At 37.0% G+C, this 19,300-nt stretch overlaps 1 protein-coding gene across 2 annotated transcripts in view; it reads left to right on the forward strand.

The window, feature by feature from the left end:
• The window catches only part of zdhhc13 (zinc finger DHHC-type palmitoyltransferase 13), a 29,637-nt gene extending 12,281 nt beyond the window's left edge, over positions 1–17,356 (forward strand). For both annotated transcript variants that reach the window (XM_052029504.1, XM_052029505.1), the window contains exons 8-17: positions 971–1,102; positions 2,916–3,049; positions 4,699–4,799; positions 5,628–5,752; positions 6,821–6,883; positions 8,530–8,623; positions 10,009–10,092; positions 11,355–11,512; positions 13,903–13,997; positions 16,392–17,356. In XM_052029504.1, the coding sequence (XP_051885464.1) occupies positions 971–1,102; positions 2,916–3,049; positions 4,699–4,799; positions 5,628–5,752; positions 6,821–6,883; positions 8,530–8,623; positions 10,009–10,092; positions 11,355–11,512; positions 13,903–13,997; positions 16,392–16,530 (1,125 nt within the window). In that variant the 3' untranslated portion in view covers positions 16,531–17,356. The remainder of the gene's footprint in view (positions 1–970; positions 1,103–2,915; positions 3,050–4,698; positions 4,800–5,627; positions 5,753–6,820; positions 6,884–8,529; positions 8,624–10,008; positions 10,093–11,354; positions 11,513–13,902; positions 13,998–16,391) is intronic.
• Positions 17,357–19,300: the final 1,944 nt, after the last annotated feature.

The raw sequence follows: 19,300 nt of genomic DNA on the forward strand, positions 1-19,300 counted from the left end.
CATTTCACTGTGCGTTTCAATGTACATGCAACTAATAAAGATATCTTAATTTGAACGAATTTGTTAAGCATTATTTCCTTTTCTTAAAACCAAGTTGATTCTGCTTGATTGCATTATGAATTTCATTACGTCCTGCTACTACCTCAAGAATGGATTTCTGCTTTTACCCAATGACAGATATGAGGCTAACAGGCCGATAGTTTCCTGCTTTTTGTTTCCCACCTGTGTTAAATTTTCAGCTTTTCAGAACTTGAAGGGTTATTAGTCCAATAATATAACCGTTACACTGCCGTAGCCCAACAAGATTGCACTTGTTTTTATTCCAGAGGATGCAAAACCCTCCTTCAATAATGTAAAGGGCCTCTTATTGTTGGTGGGCACAGTGATTGGACGGATGGGGGAAGTTGGTCCAGGGTGTATTGTCCATTCTCCAAATCAATGTGCTGCTTGCATCAGGAAGCAGGTGACACTTATCACACCCTTTTCAGGACTTAACACAGTGTCACAGTAAATGTAGATAATTTTGAAGTCTAGCCATATTTGCAATGTAAGGGATATGGCAGGTTACTTGGGAATTGCATGTTCACAATAATGGTTGCAACGTTTTGTTTTAGTAATACTGAATGAGGGATAAATATTGGACAAGCTGCTGGGAACAACTCTCCCTGCATAATTGTTTAGCTGAGAGAGCAAGCAGGTATTGTTTCACATCTCATACTACAGTGGAATTGTGGCTTAGAAGTTTTTTCATCAAGTCTCCAGTGTGGAACAGTTTAGAGCAGTACCACTGCTGCTGACTGGAACTTTGCTACTTTTGACATTACAGTAAGCCTAACTTCCCAGTATACCAAGATGCAACTTTGGTCTGAGCCTAATGTTTCTGAACTTTGAAGAATATTAATTTTTAACAGTTAAATTTTTTAAACTATCCACTTGCTGGTGAAACTAAAATTTACCAAATTGTTTCCAGGGTGAAACTCCTCTGGAGCTGGCCCAACAGCACAGAAATCCTTGGATAATCCGTTGTTTGATTGACGCAAATGTTCATAGAAGTAGAAGTCATTTTATGCTGAAGTTTCTCAAGAGTTTTGAAAAATACAAGGTAGGTCACCAAGAATTCTTACATTTGAATGTTTTTTATTCTAGGAATGCATCGTTTTATAGTGTATTTGATATAGTTTTTTTTAATCAGGGACATTTTCAAAGTTTGTATGCATATCAGCTACACTCTCTGATCAACCCAGTGTGTTATTTCGATAAACTCAGTCAAGTTAGTAAAACTTGATCTCCCTTTTACAAATATGTACTTAGTTGTCTTTCATTAGCCCATTTTTTTTTCAAATAATTCTTTATTTTGTTCATTTCTTGTTGTCTATATATGTTTACTCACCACCAGTGGGTTGCCTGGCCTTTCTAATACTGGGTTTATCACTTTTTCCTTTTTTAAAATGAAAATTTGCAATCTTCTGGTTCTCTGGCATCACCCGTATTGAAGGAGGAGGAGGATTGAAGCCAGAAATTTTGTAACATAAACCCTTAAGTCCTTAATGAGCATGAGATGCTTTCCATCCAGATAGGTTAACTTTTTGCCTTTGCACACTGCCAGTCTTTATCTCCTCCGTCCACTTTTTCAATTACCTCATCCTTACTGTAGCGTTGGTATTCACTGAAGAAGAGGATGCTACCAACACCAAATGCTCATTTAGTACCTTGATGTGAAGACCATTATTAGGTCATTAACTGGTAGTGTCCTTTTGACAACCTTTATTTCTTTAGATTTAGCCTTTCGATTCCATATGTATTGTTACTGTTTAGCTTTAGTTTTTGTTTTTATTCTCTGTGCTACTTGTTTTCAATTTGATTTTCTATTACCATAAGCCTTTTTTTTTCCTGTTTCATTTTCTTCCCTATAATTTTAGTCATCCAGGGAGCTCTTCCTTAGGATGTCAATTCTTCTCTTGGAATTTATCCAGCATGTGTCCTAGCAAAATATTGTGCAGAGCTGAAATCTGCAGTAAAGTCAGAAAATGCTGGAAGTACTGTAGTGAAGTACGCAGACTCCGCTCCAGGAATCCATGTTCAATCCTGACCTCGGGTGCTATATATGCGGAGTTTGCACATTTTCCCCATGACTGCGTGTGTTTCTGCTGGGTGCTGCAGTTTCCACCTGTAAATTCCCATTAATGTGGATCAGTTGCAAATCAATGAAAAAAAGTTGATGGGCATGTGAAAGAATGACTTGCAAGCCTGCAACCGAATAAGGAAAGGGGGACTCTGATGAAATTGCTCTGTGAGGAACTGGCATGGACCTGATGGGCCAAATGTCCACCACCTGTTTCATAGTAAGTCCTCATTGGATCAAGTACAATCTGTTTAGACAGCAACAGAATTAACATTTCAGATTAATGACTTCAATCAAAACTGCCCAAGTTATTCTTCTTTGGAGACCTCCCATTGTTCTTTATGTTTACCTCCCAATGTTTGGTAATTATTAACATCCCATCTAGTTCACCCGTTCCTTCAGGACGTATATGTAACTCTAGATTTGTCAACATGGTTGACTTTTAATTTCCCTAAATGAAATGGCCTACAGGTCATTGAGTTGAAGGGCAATTAGGAATGGATAATAAGTCCAGGCCTAGTCTGTGGTGCTCACACCCAGTGAATAAATAAAAAGAAAAATTATTGGTTCCTGAATCCTTCCCACTTGCCCTACTTGAATTCCCCAGAGTTAGATCCAGCGCTACATCCTTCCTCTGAGTAGGGAGCTTACTGATCAAAAAAGTTCTCTTTAACCCCTGAACAGAATCCCTTTCCTCCTTTCCCTTTCACACCTTCATTTTCCTGTTCTACACTGAATATTGAAGAAATGTAAACAAAACTATTGTTGATTGATTTCTCTTTTTGAACTGCAGCTTCTCCTGTTGTTTTTGATGGCAGTGGGAGTGATCTGGGTGACAGGCTACATAGCAGACTTGGAATCTGACTCCTGGCTTCTGAAAGGCATATTGTTTGTTTCCACTTGGCTCATAATACAGCTTGTAATAAGGTATGTACCTGTGTCTGCACATGTATCTATATCTTTAATTGCTTTTTGAATTTTTTTTTAATGGAATATAGTTTGGGTCATTCCACTCTGAAGAGAACATTTACCTGAACTGGTATGATGCAATTGATCTGTAAGACTAGTTGATAGCAAGATTTTAATGCTGGGCAACTTGATTATAAATTAAGTTTGGAATATAACAATGAACAAAGTAATCTTCCACAAAACAATTTTAATCAAGCTAGTATTTTGAGTTTACAAATTAAACAGGGAATTTCTTGACTGTTGTGATTGGAGAGCTCACTTTTTCAGGGGCTCTTAAGAGACTTGTCAACTTTTACTGAAATATCTCAGCTAGGCATCTTCCAATTTAGCAAGCATAAATGAAGAAAGGTCATTTATGTTGCTGTATTACTTACTGTCGAGTTTTAATACTGATAGCAGGAATTGCTGGGAGCTTAAAATAACAAAATGGTACATCGAGAAATATCATGGAAAGTAATCTCTGAAGTCAGCTCCTGTAAAGTAGCAACAAAAGCAGATTGAAATTGCAACTTGGGTGTTGATAATTTTGAAACCATGGGACTTGAAACAGGTTTTGCTTTGGACACCTGGCTGGTCATTTCTCTCATATAACAGGAGAGGGCAGTGTTTACTTCAAGTATTACAGAAATGGGTGACCATCAGAATTTTTTTTGATATTTTCTCTATAGCTACTGACAATGGAACAAGCAGCAGTTCAGTATCAGTGCAGATTATAGCACATTTTTTTAAATTAATCATATGATCCTCAAACTATCTATCCTTATCCAGGGTTGGTGGTTATGTCATATACAGAGAGATTAAGTAGACTAGGCCTGTATTCCCTGGAGTTTAGAATTCTTTTGCTGTTTCACAGGGTGAAGTTCACAGGATTGAGTGAGAATGTTTCCATGGACTGGGGAGTCAGAATAAGAGGGAAGTTGTTTAGGACTGAAATGAGAATTTTTTTTTCCACAAAGAATGGTGATTCTTTGGAATTCCCTGCCCTTGAGGGCGGTGGTGGCTCTACTGGTGAGTTGATTCAAAACTGACTGAGATTTCTTGACGTTAAGAGAATCAAGGGATGTAGAAATAGTGCCAGAAAATGGAGCCGAGGTAGAAGAAGATCAGCCATAAACTTGATGAATGATAGAGCAGGCTTGAGGGACTGAGTGGTCTACTATTGCTTCTCTTTCTAATATTAATCTGATAGGAGCTGAATGCAAAATGTGGGGTGCCTGGACTATGCAATGTTTTTGCACGTTCTCTTGAAAGACTTTTCAAACTAAAATAATCAGTGTGTATGCAAAACCCTTATTGCTCCTTTGGCAGTTCATAAGAACCAGGCAGAAAATCCAAATCTATGTTAACCTTACAAATTTTCTGCTGGAGTAGCAATATGCATCCTCAAGTTAGGAAGGGAAAATAGGCTAATTTTTCCGAGGTCGTCATTAGGTATAGCTATAAAGACCTGCTGAAGCAAGGCATGTGTTTGAAGAATGGACACTTAAAGGGTGTAACAAAGGTCTTGGTACCTTCATAAGGACAAAGTCAAAGACCGATTTTAAAAAAAAAGGTGAGGAAAGTTGCTGTTCAGTAACTCATTTAATCTTTATCGTTTTCTTCCCTAGGCGTTTTGTGAGTATGCAGACATTTGGATACATTCCTTTGGCGTTTTTATCAGCATCACTTTTTTGGATGATTATGACATGGTTTATCCGCTTCTTGCCTGATATCCTTTTATTAATCTGGGTATATATACCAGTATGTATTCCAGCATCTGCAGTCTCTTGTGTCTCCATTTGACAAATGACTTCAGTGTACTTTTAATACTCCTATAAGTGGACTTCACAACCTTAATAATGTGTCTTTGTTTGACCAGAAACAGGGTTAATGTAACTAGACTGCTGTCAAACAGGATCTTTGGTTCTGTTCTCAAATTAATTGCAATTTATCACTTGCTAACCATGTGCTACCCAACGTGGACTTGATGGGCTGAATGACCTCTTATGCCGTAGTGATTCGATCTGCTGTTTGATAGGTAGAACTGCCAGCTTTCAGTTTGAAGATCTAGTCCACTACTGGTTTAATTGTAGACGTGTTGATGTAGATATAGAACTCTACCTGTGGTCACTGGCCCTAAATGTTTGATTTACATAAAATATTTTTTTCATCATTGTTTGTAATGCTATCATAGATTTGGCACCGAACTACATTTAAACTAAATTTAAATGTTTTATTCCAAAAGAGTTTTGTTTTCTTAAATATTTTGCTCAGTCATGTTTCTGTTAGTAAAATTTGTCTGATTTTAGAGTGCTTTATAACAGATTTGCCATTTGTTCTGTCTGGTATGTATTTGTATGTTGTGGTGAGGAATGATTGACTTCTCTTGCAATGTGTATGATTTGAAATGTCCTTTATCAATTTTAAAATTTTACATGTGCATGAAATCCTTGATTTATCAATGTCATCTTCCACAACATGATTTTTTTCAGTATTTGTTTTCTGATTGTGTATAAGAATGTTTTGTATTCCGAAACTTCCTTAACCAGGAACTTACATTTGCCCGATTCAAAATTTCAGATTCCCTTTGTTCTCAGCATAACAGGTTGCATCTATTACTTCTATAAAACCTGGACAGTAGGCCCTGGATACATCAAGGCTTCAGAGGAAGAGAAGAAAAAGGTAATACTTAATTAACTTTTTTGAGAAGATGTTGTACAATAAAAGTGATGGCTTTTAATTCCGCATTCCCCATTTTTCATTCTTGCGTTCTCCAGGTGACTTTCGTTTTGCTTTCTCTCTCTTTACCCCCAGTGGAAAAGTTTTAAAATTGTTAGTGACTTTTTAAATTCAAATATGAATGTCATGGCTGCTCCGTTAATGTGTAATTTGCTCTCAAACTAATGGAATTGCCAAACTGGCAGATGGGGAAAAGGGGCTTGATGAGGCCTCTTCATTTGGTTGTCCAAAATACTTTGCAGGCAGTAAGGTGTTTTTTTTTAAATTTGACTCCCTGTTACACCGATGCATGCTGTAGGCAATCAGAGTACAGCAAATAACCAGTTAATTTGTGAAATAGAATTGAAAATAGGCAAGAGAGTTTTGGGGGCTATGCCTTTACAACAGATGAAACTCAAATTAATGCAGCAAAAATGTTATGACTGAATCCACACTAGGTATAAGCTTTACTTTCATCAGTGTCAGCTGGGCTTCATTGATCAGCACTCTCCTATGAGTCAGGAAGTTCTGGTTTTAAGTCTTGAACACAGACTAAACTAACATTTCAGCACACTATGGTTGAAATGCTGCTTTGTCAATTATGCTTTCATTTGGATGAGGTTCTGTACTGAGGGCCATCTGTTTGCTCAGTTGGATGCAAAAAATGCAATGGTGTAATTTCAAAGAAAAATAGGTGAATTGTGCCTTGTGTCCTACCCAGTCTTTATCCATAAGTTGAATTTATGAACATTGAAATTAGGAGCAGGAGTAGACTACTCAGCTCCTTTGAGTCTGCTAATAAGATCATTGATTGTAACCTGAACTCTGCATTCTCATCTATTGTGGTAACCCTTAACCTTATTGGTTATCAAAAATGTATTTACTTCTGCCTTAAATATTCAAATTCTTTTTGATATGCAGTTCCAGATGAAGTAATGCAAGATAAAATAACTTGTAAGTTGTGTTAATTTTATAAAGAGGATGTTTAAAGTCTACTTTTGGAACGTTTACTGCTCCTAATCTATTTTTCAGACTGTTGTAGCACTTGCAGAGGCTGATTGCTTAGACCCAAGGATCTTCTGCACTTTGTGTCTTGTAAGTGAAGATCATTGTTATACTGTTGACAGACAATCAATTCTTCAATAGAATTAACTTGCCAAGCTTAATGGCAGTTTTACAATTGTACCTAAAAATGCAATTATTATGTGGACATATGTTTTGTTTTTCAAAATTAAGTTCCTGTACATGGAATATTTTGATCTTTCTACTTTATGCAATATTATTTTACTGTTGAGTTGCCTTTCCTTCCCTCCACCCACTTCCCCCACAGGATTTTTCTTTCATTCAAACCTTCTCTTCCCTTGCCCAATCCAATTTGTGGTAGAATATGTTCATTTGTGCTCTTAGTACCCCTGCCTTTCTTTTTGTTTGTGTGGATGCACCCCAGCTACATAAGCACATTTCTTTAATCCTGGAGCAGCATGTAATTGTAAAATATTTTATTTGGCCTCATTTTGTTATTTCTCTCATGATCATCACTGAACACAACTTACTTGCAAGCAGACCTGCACGGAATAGATTGAACTGTTATTTGGTGTACACGATATCTATTATGGTAGTGTTGGCTCAAAGTTTAACAGGTACATTTATCACCGTAATGAAACACAGGAAAAGATGATAAGCTCTATTGTATTTTCCTCATCTTCAGAAAAAACAACTGTCTTGGATCCTGTAACCATAAACTGTGAATTAATTTATTTGAAAGTGGAAATTAAATGATAGTGTAACATGTCTCAATACACAAAGATACCCTAAACAATGAATAATTCAATAATTTTTAACAACTGCCCTCTGTATGATTTAACCACACAGGCTGCTATAGAATGTTATAAGCTTAAATCTTTGCTAGATGCAGGAGTATGTCAATCAGCCTTTGTCATAACTGATCTTTTGCCTCATTGCCACTTTCCTTAACCAACCCTTATACCTTTATTCCTTTTGATATTCAAACATCTGAAGATAAATGCAATATTGACCTGTTCACTCCTCAGAATCAGTAACAACTGGGTACATGGCTTGCTATCAAGTTAGCTTCAAATATAAGAGACACTTTCTTCCTTAAAAACAAACCTCTGCCAGCTAAATTGCTAGTGTCTCTCTTCAGAGAGGTTCAGTTGTATTGCTGATGTGGATGGTCAATTACTGCTGTGGGAATAAGACTTGTTTTCAAATATTGCAAGATTCAACCAATAACCCACATGTGGCTCTAGTGGCCTTTTGCTATGATTATCCTCAAAATTCCACAGCTGCTGTAGTTTTTACCTCATTCACTGAGGTTTGTCTTCAATAACACTCATTTAAATTGATTATTAATCTCAGAGAAATTGATCGTGTTTAGTTAATAAATTGATTGAATTTAGTGGATAAATATAGCAGAAGGGTCTTAACCCAAAACATGAACTGTCCATTTCCCTTCACAGATGCCTGACCCGCTGAGTTCCTCCAGTATCTTGTTTGTTGCTCCAGATTACAGCATCTTCAGTCTCTTGCGTCTCCAGTATTAAATACTGTTTGTCTAGCTGTGTTTCTAGTTCCTGATCCTTAAAAACTATATATGTGATTGTATTACTTTGTTGTAGCTCTGATCCTTCTATCTCATTTGAAGCCTTTTAAGATGGCTGTTGAACAATCTGAATATAGATAATTTTTCCAAAATAAAGCTTGTTTTAAAATATTTCTAGGTCCGCAAACCTCTCCGATCTAAGCACTGTCCCATTTGTGACTGTTGTGTAGCCAAGTATGATCATCACTGTGTATGGATTGCAAGTTGTATTGGTGAGTCATCTTTTGTTGGAAGGCACTCTCAGTGACTATCATGTACAAACAATTGGACTTTTAAGTGGTAGTTTTGGAAATAGTTTAAGCTAAACCTGCCCCATTGGATCTCAGAAAGAAACCAGTAATGAGGTGCTGCAATTTTCATTATCACTGAGTGAGTGAGTAAATATATAAAACTACACTAATCCTTGCCCATGAGTTACAAAATAATGATGTTTCCACGAACTGGTCTTGTTTGAACTTTGGTAACAATGTTAAGGCTGGGTCAGCTCAATCTTGATTCTCTAGCTGATATTATTCCTTCGCGTGAGGGCTGCTTAATGTTAGTTGCACTTCTACAAGAATCTCCAAACAATCTGAGTTGTTTGCTTTTAATAATTTAAGAAGTTAGTTTCTTTCTTTACAATCCAATGGTAGTTAGATATATCAAGAATGTACATTTGGCAAGTTATTTGTCAGTTAGGATCTTCACCCTTATTCTACTCTAAGGCACCATGTAAAGCAGGAGTACCAAAATTTCATGCAGTGTGGTTTATGATAATATCCAGCATGGGTATTTTTCTGCTATTTTTCTTCTTGTTGATGACGCCAATGTCTCATCTTCCTTTCGTAATCTTCAATAGGGGGTTTGAGTAGATACAATGCTGAAGTTGTGTGCAGCACCAGTGAAGCTACTTTAATCAGCATAAATCAAAGCACTAATCCACTCAAACCAGCTTTCCATTGTACATTGTCTTGCAGATTTTAAATGTAAAAGAGATTTAATCATGGAGGAATACTACTATATATATTTTTTAGTTGTATATTTATTCTTAGAATTTTTTTTTGTTTGTAAATCTTTGTGTTATAGTGCAACCATCTTATGTTTTCCACTATTCTTGGTCCAGGGGCCTTTTAGTTATGGAATGATGGTTGTTCTGTGATTAAAGTCAAACTTCATCTGCTTACTCATCTTCCATGGTCAAGATTTAGCAAAAGTCTTCCAGTCAAATGTACCAAGTTTGAATACCATTGAAATATAATGTTAAGCCTTGCATTCGTTTGGGTTGGGCGCAATGCATCTTTCTTTGATGGATTTTTTTTTTCTAAAGCCTGAGTTAGTGAAGATATTTTGCAATAATTAGTAAATCAGTTTCTTTTGTAGCACTGATTTATTTTTAATGTAATTTTTGCCATTTTGGAGCAGATGTTTTGCCTTTGCCTCATGTATTAGTCGTAAATACAATTTCTATACACAATATTAAAGCTTGTCAAAGCAAAAAAATGCATTGTAATTGTTAAGATATATTTAACCAAGGTCTCAAAGGAAAACAATCTACTGAGAAATAATATCAAAATTTTACAACCACTTCCTTTGTCACAATGTTTTTATTTGAAAACAGGTGCTTGGAATCAGCGATATTTTGTTAGTTTCCTGTTTTTCGTGTTCACGTTGGTTCTGTGGATGAGCTATGGAGCGATTGTGTGTAAGTGACTTTCTTCCAGCATCCTATTCATTGGCTTTCAGAAGCACACCTGTTATTTTAAACTATAATTGAATTTATATTCCCTTGCATGTGAAAGTGTTGGTTGTCTTGCATTGAAGACAAAAAATCTTAATGACATAATTCGTGTAAGATTCATTTTCTTCTCATTGAAACAATGTCAGCTTTGTTATGCTCGGGTGATAACAAACTATCTGGTATGCAAGATTGGCAATGGCTTTTTAGTTAGATCCCTTGCCCAGTAGGACTAATTCGATGCATATTCCTCAAGGCATGAATAGGAAGGTTCGTAACTTTGGAGTGGATACCTATCACAGACTTTTTTCTGTATGAACCTCATTAATATTTCTTTGAATATATTTGTAATTAATATTTCCTAAAGGTAGTTTTAAAAAAAAAAGCGTATCTAGGTTAATTGTCTCCTGTAAATTGCCTCTAGTATAAGTGGGTGTTGGAGAATAAGAGAAAATTGATGGGAAATAAGTGGGGGTATGAAATTGATGCGTGTGCTTTGAAAACCAGTATCATCTTAATGGGCCAAATGGTTACCTCCTGTGAAATATGGAAATACAATGTGGAGAAGTTATTGCAGTTACACAATTTAGAATGCTTTCTTACAATGACGTCATACAATTACATTTTGTTGTTTTAGTTTAACTTTAGGACTATTAACCAGTTGATGAATATACCATTGAATATTTGGCCAGTAATTACGTGGAGATGTTCTGATCAAAAATATCTGAAAGTGAGAGCATACAATACAGGAGCAGGAGTTGGCCATATGGTTTCTCAAACTTGCTTTGTCATTTAAGTTTATGGATGAGCATCTATTTCAACTCCAGTATGCTGTGCTGTCCACATATCCTTTATTCCTTTTGTTCTCAAATATTGACAGTTGGAGAATTCCAATAATTCACAACCCTCGAGTGAAAATTTTCCTCTTTCCTTTCTTAAATGATCCCAGTTCTGGCCTTTCCAGCAAGAGGGAACAGTTGCTCATCATGTTTTTTGCCTCAATAGTATCGGTTACTCTTAAGCCAGCCATCTAGATATAAAGATGCTAATTGCCAGTGTTCAAAAAGAAAATAAAATAATTCAAAATTTAATTAGAAATGCATTGAGTATAATTAGTCTGGTCAATTAATAACTCAATTTGCATTATTGCGTTGAATAATGTTGGGTATGGTGTGCGCATGTGTTACAAGCATTCTAGAAAGTAATCCTGTTGTTTCACATTCTTGCAGACTGGTCCGTACATTGTGTAACCAGCTATGAGAAAGATGGATTGTGGGTACTCCTGACCCAAATTATTTCATGTTCTCCATGGATAGTTTGGATTTTTCTGCTTGTGATATTCCATTCCTCATGGGTCACGTTTCTGCTATTAAATCAGGTCTATCAGGTAAAAAAATAGTAATTTTCAATTATCTCCTGGAATTGAATTGATGCTATGCTGAAGATCCAACAACATTGTCTTGTTTCATAATGCAAAATTATAAATGTACACTTACTGAGATACCTGGTAAAAATAGGAAAAGTTGCCCAGGGTTGTCCCCTCTGTCAAAACCTGAAAATTCTTGACAAGTACTAATATACATATTATATATTTATGGAAGTAGTCCATTGCCACCTTTGGTTTTTCTTTAAGAACCATTATACTGCAATTATGTGAGGAGTTACCCTCTAGTTACTGCTAGATGGCAACTAAATATAACATGGCGACACGAGACTGCAGATGCTGGAAATCTGGAGCAACACACAAAGTTGGTAATTTTGTGTTACTTACACATATGAGTTCCCCCAGCTCCTTTGTGTGTTGCACTAAACATAATGTAATGTGGTTGACTGGGAGTTGTCCATTTATGCAATGATTGTAACAGAAGGTCAAGTTTGACAAATAATTTGTGCAATTACTGACAAATTGATGCCTGTAGGCAGAAGGATACAACACTCTTATGAAAGTGCATATTTCATCAAGTCTTCAAGGGTGGTCAAAATCAGCAGGCCCAAAATGTTTGGCAAAGTATCAACTCTAGGAAGGAATTGATGGTTTTATGATTCTATTTATCTGAAATTTCATTCTTCAACATCCTATAAATACTGGCATAGGATTTCATGTGAAGATAGATATCCTATGCCAATTTGTTTATTGGGAATACTTAGATTCCTTGATCAATACAGTTAAGAATCCATAACCATTCACTTTTATTTTCTCATCATCTCTGGTCTCTAGGAATTAGCCTGGTGTGTCCGTTGAACTGAAAAACAAATGTATCAATTTATTTATCCACTGTCATGCATTACTGGCCTTAAGCTTGGTTGTCAAATTTAAGACTGAGAAAAATAAATAGCAGATTTTCAGCAAAACTACATACAATCATGAGTAAAGTACACTGCTCCTGTTAAAGTATCAACATGCTGTGTTTTAATGAGCATTTAAAATTATTTTCTCCAACCCAATCCTATTGGGTTTGTGGAGCTATTCCTGATTTCAAAATCTGAAGATGTGAACTCGAAACTTGTAGCTGCTCAGGGATTAGGAGGCGTATATTAAAATCCAATTCTTAATTCAATTCCTAGCTGTTCAAATTCGCACTTCAGCGATTGGAGCAGTGGGGTAGATTGACACGATCGCCCAAAAGGCTTTTTACAGTGTTTCATAAAATTCTAAAATAGAGTCAAGTGTTACACACTCCAATCACCTGGTATTTTCTCATGCAGCTGGTACTCCAAGCATGTATTTTAGGTTAATTTGTAATCATAACTTGGATCTATTGTAAAAAGAAAATCTGAAATACAAACACTGTTTTTGCTGTAATCAACATAGTCTGCTTCAATTATGTAATTATAAAATCATGTAACTACACACTAAGAGGTTTTTGTTAACTCAGACAAAATATTAATTTATAAAGCACTTTATCACATTTTCAAAAGCATCCCAGAAGTGACAAATGGAGGACATTTTGGTTTGATCTTAATAGCTGGAAAAGGCAGAACTGTTTTTAGTTTACCCTCTCATCCAGAGAATAATCTATTCATCAATTACACATTCCCTGTGTATTTAATTTTGCTGCAGCTTGTGATGTCCACACTGTTATTATGCAACTAACTTGATGAAGCAGCCTTTGAGGATAGTCTTCTGTCTAGAGCTTTTATAGGATAAGATTTCTTTATTGGTCACATGTACACTGAAGCACACAGTGAAATGCATCTTTGTATAGAATGTTCTGGGGGCAGCCCACAAGTGTCGCCACGCTTCTGGCACCAACATAGCATGCCGACAACTTCTTGACCCGTACGTCTTTGGAATGTGGGAGGAAACCGGAGCACCCGGAGGAAACCCACACAGTCACGGGGAGAATGTAAAAACTCCTTACAGACAGTGGCCGGAATTGAACCCGGGTCGCTGGCGCTGTAATTAGCGTTACACTAGCCGCTACGTTACCGTGCCTGCCCTTGAGTCAAGTCTGTGCTTTGAATTGGTTTGACTGCAGGATTCTGCCAAAGCTTGCTCAATTCTGACCATTCTCTCGATCTGACTATGTTGGCAGTGTTAGAGAGTGCCTATTCTTTGGTTGGCAAGACTACTGAAGTAGGAGAATGAAGATTGAGTTCACTGTTAGGGACGTGTAATGCAACATGGGACAGGATTAAATGCTGAATCACAAACTTTAGATGTTCCATTTGTTTACCAAAATAGGTTAGTCATCATTTTGATTTTAGCATGCTTTTAAAACTGAGGGTTCAAATGAAAAATTTGTGATAATTTAAGACATTTTCTTTTTAATCTAGATTTTGTATTTGGGTCTAACGACCAATGAACGGCTCAATCTGATCAAACGTGCACATTCTGGTCGTCTTCTTGGAATTCAGCAAAATCCATTCAAGTAAGTATATCAATGATTTGGGTGAGAATGCACAAGGCATAGTTAGTAAGTTTGCAGGTGATACTGAAGTAGGTTGTGTCGCAGATGGTTATCAGGAATTACAGAGAGATCTTAATCGGCTGGGTTGATGGGCTAAGGAATGGCAAGTGGAGTTCAATCTGGATAAGTGCGAGGAGTTACATTTTGTGAAGACAAATGAGGGTAAGACTTTCACAGTGAACAATAGGGCCCTGGGGATTGTTGTAGAATAGAGGGACCTAGGAGTACAAGTACATGGTTCCCTGAAAGTTGTGTCGCAAGTAGACAGGATGGTAAAGAAGGCTTTTGGCATGCTGGCCTTCAGTCAGGCCATTGAGTATAGAAGTTGGGATGTTATGTTGCAGTTGTACAATGAGGCCACATTTGGAATATTGTGTTCGGTTTTGGCCACCCTGCTATTAGGAAAGATAGCATTAAGCTGGAAAGAGTGCAGAGCAGATTTATGAGAATGTTGCCGGGACTCGACGGACTGAGTTACGGAGAGAGGTTGAGCAGGTTGGGACTTTATTCACTTTATAGAGGTGTATAAAATCATGAGAGGCATAGATAGTGTGAATGTGCACATTCTTTTTCCCAGGGTTGGGGAATCAAGGACTGGAGGACATAGGTTTAGGGTGAAAGGGGAAAGATTTAATAGGAATCTGAGGGGCAACCTTTTCGCCCAGAGGGTGGTCACTATGTGAAATGAGCTGCTAGAAGTGGTTGAGCTAGGTACATTGACAACACTTAAAAGGCACTTGAACGGGTTCATGGATAGGCAAGGTTTAGAGGGATATGGGCCAAATGGGACTATCTTAGATGGGAATCTTGGTCAGTGTGGACCAGTTGGGCGAAGGGCCTGGTTGTGTGCTGTATGACTCTATGACTAAGTATATAGCAATTGTCGTAAGAATTATGTTTAAAGTAAATCAAATTCACACCTTTCTAGTCCAGTGTAACACAGCACGTTAAGGGCATCCTATGTTCCCATAAGGAGGGAGGAAAAGTAAACAATGGTTTATCTTCAAAGGAAGTTCTGTGGTTGCTGTTTTGCTCACAATATTTTTGTTAACTAAAACAGATTATGCATTTAAAAAGCACTTTATCAAATTATCAAAAACCTTTCAAAAGTGACATTTGGATGATTTTTTTGCTTTTATAGAACATAGAACTGTACAGCACAGGAACAGGCCCTTCGGCCCACAATGTGGTGCTGAACCAATTACATTAGTAATAAAATGCCCAACTAAACTAATCCCTTCTGCCTGCACAATGTCCATATCCTACCATTTCCCATTATCTTATTGTTATGTAAAAGGTAGATCTATTTTTGTTTATCCTCTCATCTGGAGAATACTGTGTTTATCAATTACACATTCTTTGTATCAGATTACACATTCCATCATATAAACCTTGATTACTCACATAAATCTTGGAACTGAGGTTTAATAGCTTCTGATAGAGGATAAAAATACTACAGCTGAGTCAAGTTGATGTGTTCATTATATCAACTCCCCAATGTTCATCAGTTTGGTTTCTTACCATTTGTGTGAAGGCAACAGTATGTTACATCTCTTAATATTGGCCTTAGGAAATTGATAGAGCTGCCATAAAATCTGCAGAAATTACCCTTGAAGTGACAGAATTCCAGGAGTTCTGCAAAAAGAGTAATCCATCATTTTTATCTCTGCCCAGCAATTTTTATAATCACAAACATATGTACAACCACAGTCAAAATAAGAGACAGTAACAGCTGTACCAGAGAATTATGTATTATTAAGCACAAGAGTAATAAGATTTTATCATTGCAGCAATGTTGTGACTATCAGTCCAGTGCAGTGTACACTGAAGAGGGTATAAAATAAGTGGTCAAATTAGGGTTGTCAATTAATCCCCTTCAACACTTGTGATTAGCACAATAACAGATTATTATGTTACATTGTTTAGCATGTTAATCACACAGACCACCATTTTTAAAACTGTTTTAACTGTTTCTGTGAGCCACTTTCAGCCTGGTGGATTGCCTTGGTCCTCAGAGGGAGGTGTCTGGGGTTGAGGTTGCTGGGACACCTCCTTCCACCGTCAGGTCTTGTCACTGGACACTAGACTACCACCAATATCATGACTTGTCCAGGGACAGGGGGAGAGGCTGCCTTTCTGTTGCCTTGATACACTTACTTGTTCCTGTGTTGATCTGCAGGTGAGGGCTAGACTCCATGAGCCATGAAAGTTTTGCAATGAGGTTAGGTTCCTGATATATCTAGTACAGCTTTAGTAGAGACATGTTGCATGTGGAAGATAAGGGGGGATGCATTATGCTTCTAATTATATCATAGTTTGTGATTAAAAATAAATTATGTTATTCATTAATTGCAGTCGCGGCTGTTTCCAGAATCTAGTGGACTTCTTCCAGTGCCGCTGTTTTGGTCTGCTCAAACCAAGCAAAATTGACTGGAGTCAACAGTACACCATGGGCTTTGAGCAGCCAAGAACAACTGAGTTTCAGTTTGTATGAGAAGTGTGTGGGGGGGAAAAATTGTAATGATTTGTATGTATAGACTTCTTGTTTGATGGAAGGGCAGGCAAATGTTTCTTATCAGTTGTATAATTCATGTGCATCTCAGGTAATATGTGATTTCAATAATTTAAATTGTGATTTTGTTTTAATGGTGTGAGTCGTGCTCAACTTTAAGTCATGGGGTACAAGTCCAAAGAAATACTATTTTGGGGGCAAAATATTAGTCAAATATTTGTGAAATAAGATTAAAATTAAATTGATACTATAAATTATATAAAATTGTACACTTTTTAACAAAATATTTTTGCAATGATTGTTTCTTGTTAAGAGACAGAATGACTGCCTTAATTTCAAAAATTCAGCTTCATATGAGTTAGCCCTGAATTCATCCGATCTTTTCATCATATTCCCTCGTCTCTGACTGTACCAAAAATCAGTCTGTTTTGGCTGTATGGGAGTATTTATTGTAACAAAAATTGGGGAAAAATATATTTCTTTTAATGTTCCCTTGTCTTTATCCAGATTTTCAGTCATGTGCAGCAAGTAAACCTCTAATAAAATATAGCAGATGCTGGAAATCTGAAATAAAAAACCAATGTGTTCAAAGTCAGACAGTTTCTGAGAAGAGAAAGAAGTTCATGTTAAAGACCCGTGTCCTAATATGAAAAAACTCATTGACCTGAAACATTAACTTTTTCTGTGTCTATTGCTGATAGATGGATCTTTAATCTAAAGGCCCATGTGAAAAATGCTGACAACCCATAACAAACTAACTCATCTGAAAACTTGTAGGCATTTACATCATAAAGTTACTTGTACAGTAGTGGTTCCTGCCTCATTTATTTTGACAAAGGGGCTATCTATTCCCAGATTTGGAACATGTTATAATTTTACTTCAATGTAACACGTTTAAATTTGCTTGGAAACCTATTTTGCTTCATCTTCTACATATTCATTTATGGAATGGGAGTGAAGTGTTGGCACAGCGGTATTTATAACTTTCAAGCATTTGTGTTTCTCATCCTAATGCTGATTTATTTTAGTAAACCTTGAGGGAGACATGCTAAAAATAGTACAAGAAGTATGGTAATTAAAGTTCAGTTAAACACTTCTGATTTTTTTCCCCCCAGTAAATTGTTTTGGAGAAATTGGTTTTATTTAAACACATATCTTGGTAATATAGCAAAACCCAACATTCTAAGGCTTCACAGGAGTGCTATTCTACAAGATTTGGCATGACCCCTAAGGATGTTGGGCTGGGTGGCCAACAGTTTGGTCAACAAAATTGTTTTTAAGAAACCTCTTAAATCAGGGAGAGAGGTTTGAAAACGTGAGAGAATTCCAGTCCTTGGGGTCCAGACATTTAGAGGCATGAGTGATTGAACTCACAGCTGTGCAAGAAATCAGGCCTGGAGGAACAGTAAGCTCCTAAAGGCTCAGATTTTGCAGAGGTCAAGCTTAACGTGCATAGTTGAAGAAGGGAAATGTCTGAGATGAAATCTGCCTTAAGATGACCTTTCTATTATAACTGAGCAGGTCACTGACTCTCATTGGGGTAATCAACCACGATGCATCATATTTGTTGATGATCAAAGAATTGTCTGCAGAAACTTAATACAGTCTAGAACTACAGCCAGCTGCAATTCAACAATGCAAATGCTATTCTCAGCAATTTCTGAGATGCTGTAAAATGAGTCCTCACGAACTTGAAGTAATTTAAAGCACTTTCAAAACTTTTTCGTCAATTAAAATGAATGAAATGATGTACACATAGTTGACTTTAGAATGTTTCATAATTCATAATATAGAAAAAAGAAAATGAATCTCCTACTTTTATGCAATAGGTCTCAAAACAGTAATGCTTTGAAACAAAAATGTTAATTAGCTGCAGTGCTGTAACTTTTGCCTGTCGAGTTCAAGTCACCGCATTGGCCTAAACCTACAATTGTGGTACTTCTGAGCAAATTTCTAAAACAAATAGGCAACAACTGAAACCTTAAATTCACTGAGTAATCACATGAGCAGAGCAGCAATGCATTAGGCTCTTTGACCCAAGCTGGCTCTGTGAAGTGAATAAATTAGGAGAGGCAGGAAGTGTGAAGACCAGGAAGGAAGGGAGAAAAGTGAGATAGAGATGCAGTGCAAGTCTGAGAGAGATGGAGGGATGCAGATTATGAGACCCTCACTTTTGAGCAACTACATGTTTGTCATCATCTTACCACTGAGCTTGTTCCCTCAAAGTAGGTGTAGATGTTATTTATCATAAAATGTAATTTTTTTTTTAATTTCACATCGTTTAAGAGTTGAAATAGGAAACCTTGGCCAGCACAATGGTTTCCCTAGTAGACCTGCAACCTCATCTCCAGAGATCCAGGTTCGATCCTGACCTCTGGTGCTGTCTGCATGGGGTTTGCACGTTCTCCCTGTGACCACGTGTGTTTCTGCAAGGTGCTACAGTTTCCTCCCACACCCCAGAGATGTGGGTTGGTGGGTTAATTGGCCATTGTAAATTTACCTTGTTGTTTAGATGAGTGATAGAATCTGGCGGAAGTTGATGAGAAAGTGGGGAGAATAAAAATGGGATTGATGTAGGATTAGTGTAAATGGGTGGTCGGTGTGGATACTGTGGGCTTGAAGGGTTTGCTTCCATGCTGTATCTCTGAATTAATGGTCCATCTGTGAACATGTCAAAATTTAGTAAAAAGACACAATATTTTGCACTGATTTGCACATTTGATATAGCAGCAGAATGTAGGAGGATAGGAAC

This window comes from Pristis pectinata, chromosome 14 (genome assembly GCF_009764475.1).
Source record: "Pristis pectinata isolate sPriPec2 chromosome 14, sPriPec2.1.pri, whole genome shotgun sequence".
NCBI lineage: Eukaryota > Metazoa > Chordata > Chondrichthyes > Rhinopristiformes > Pristidae > Pristis > Pristis pectinata.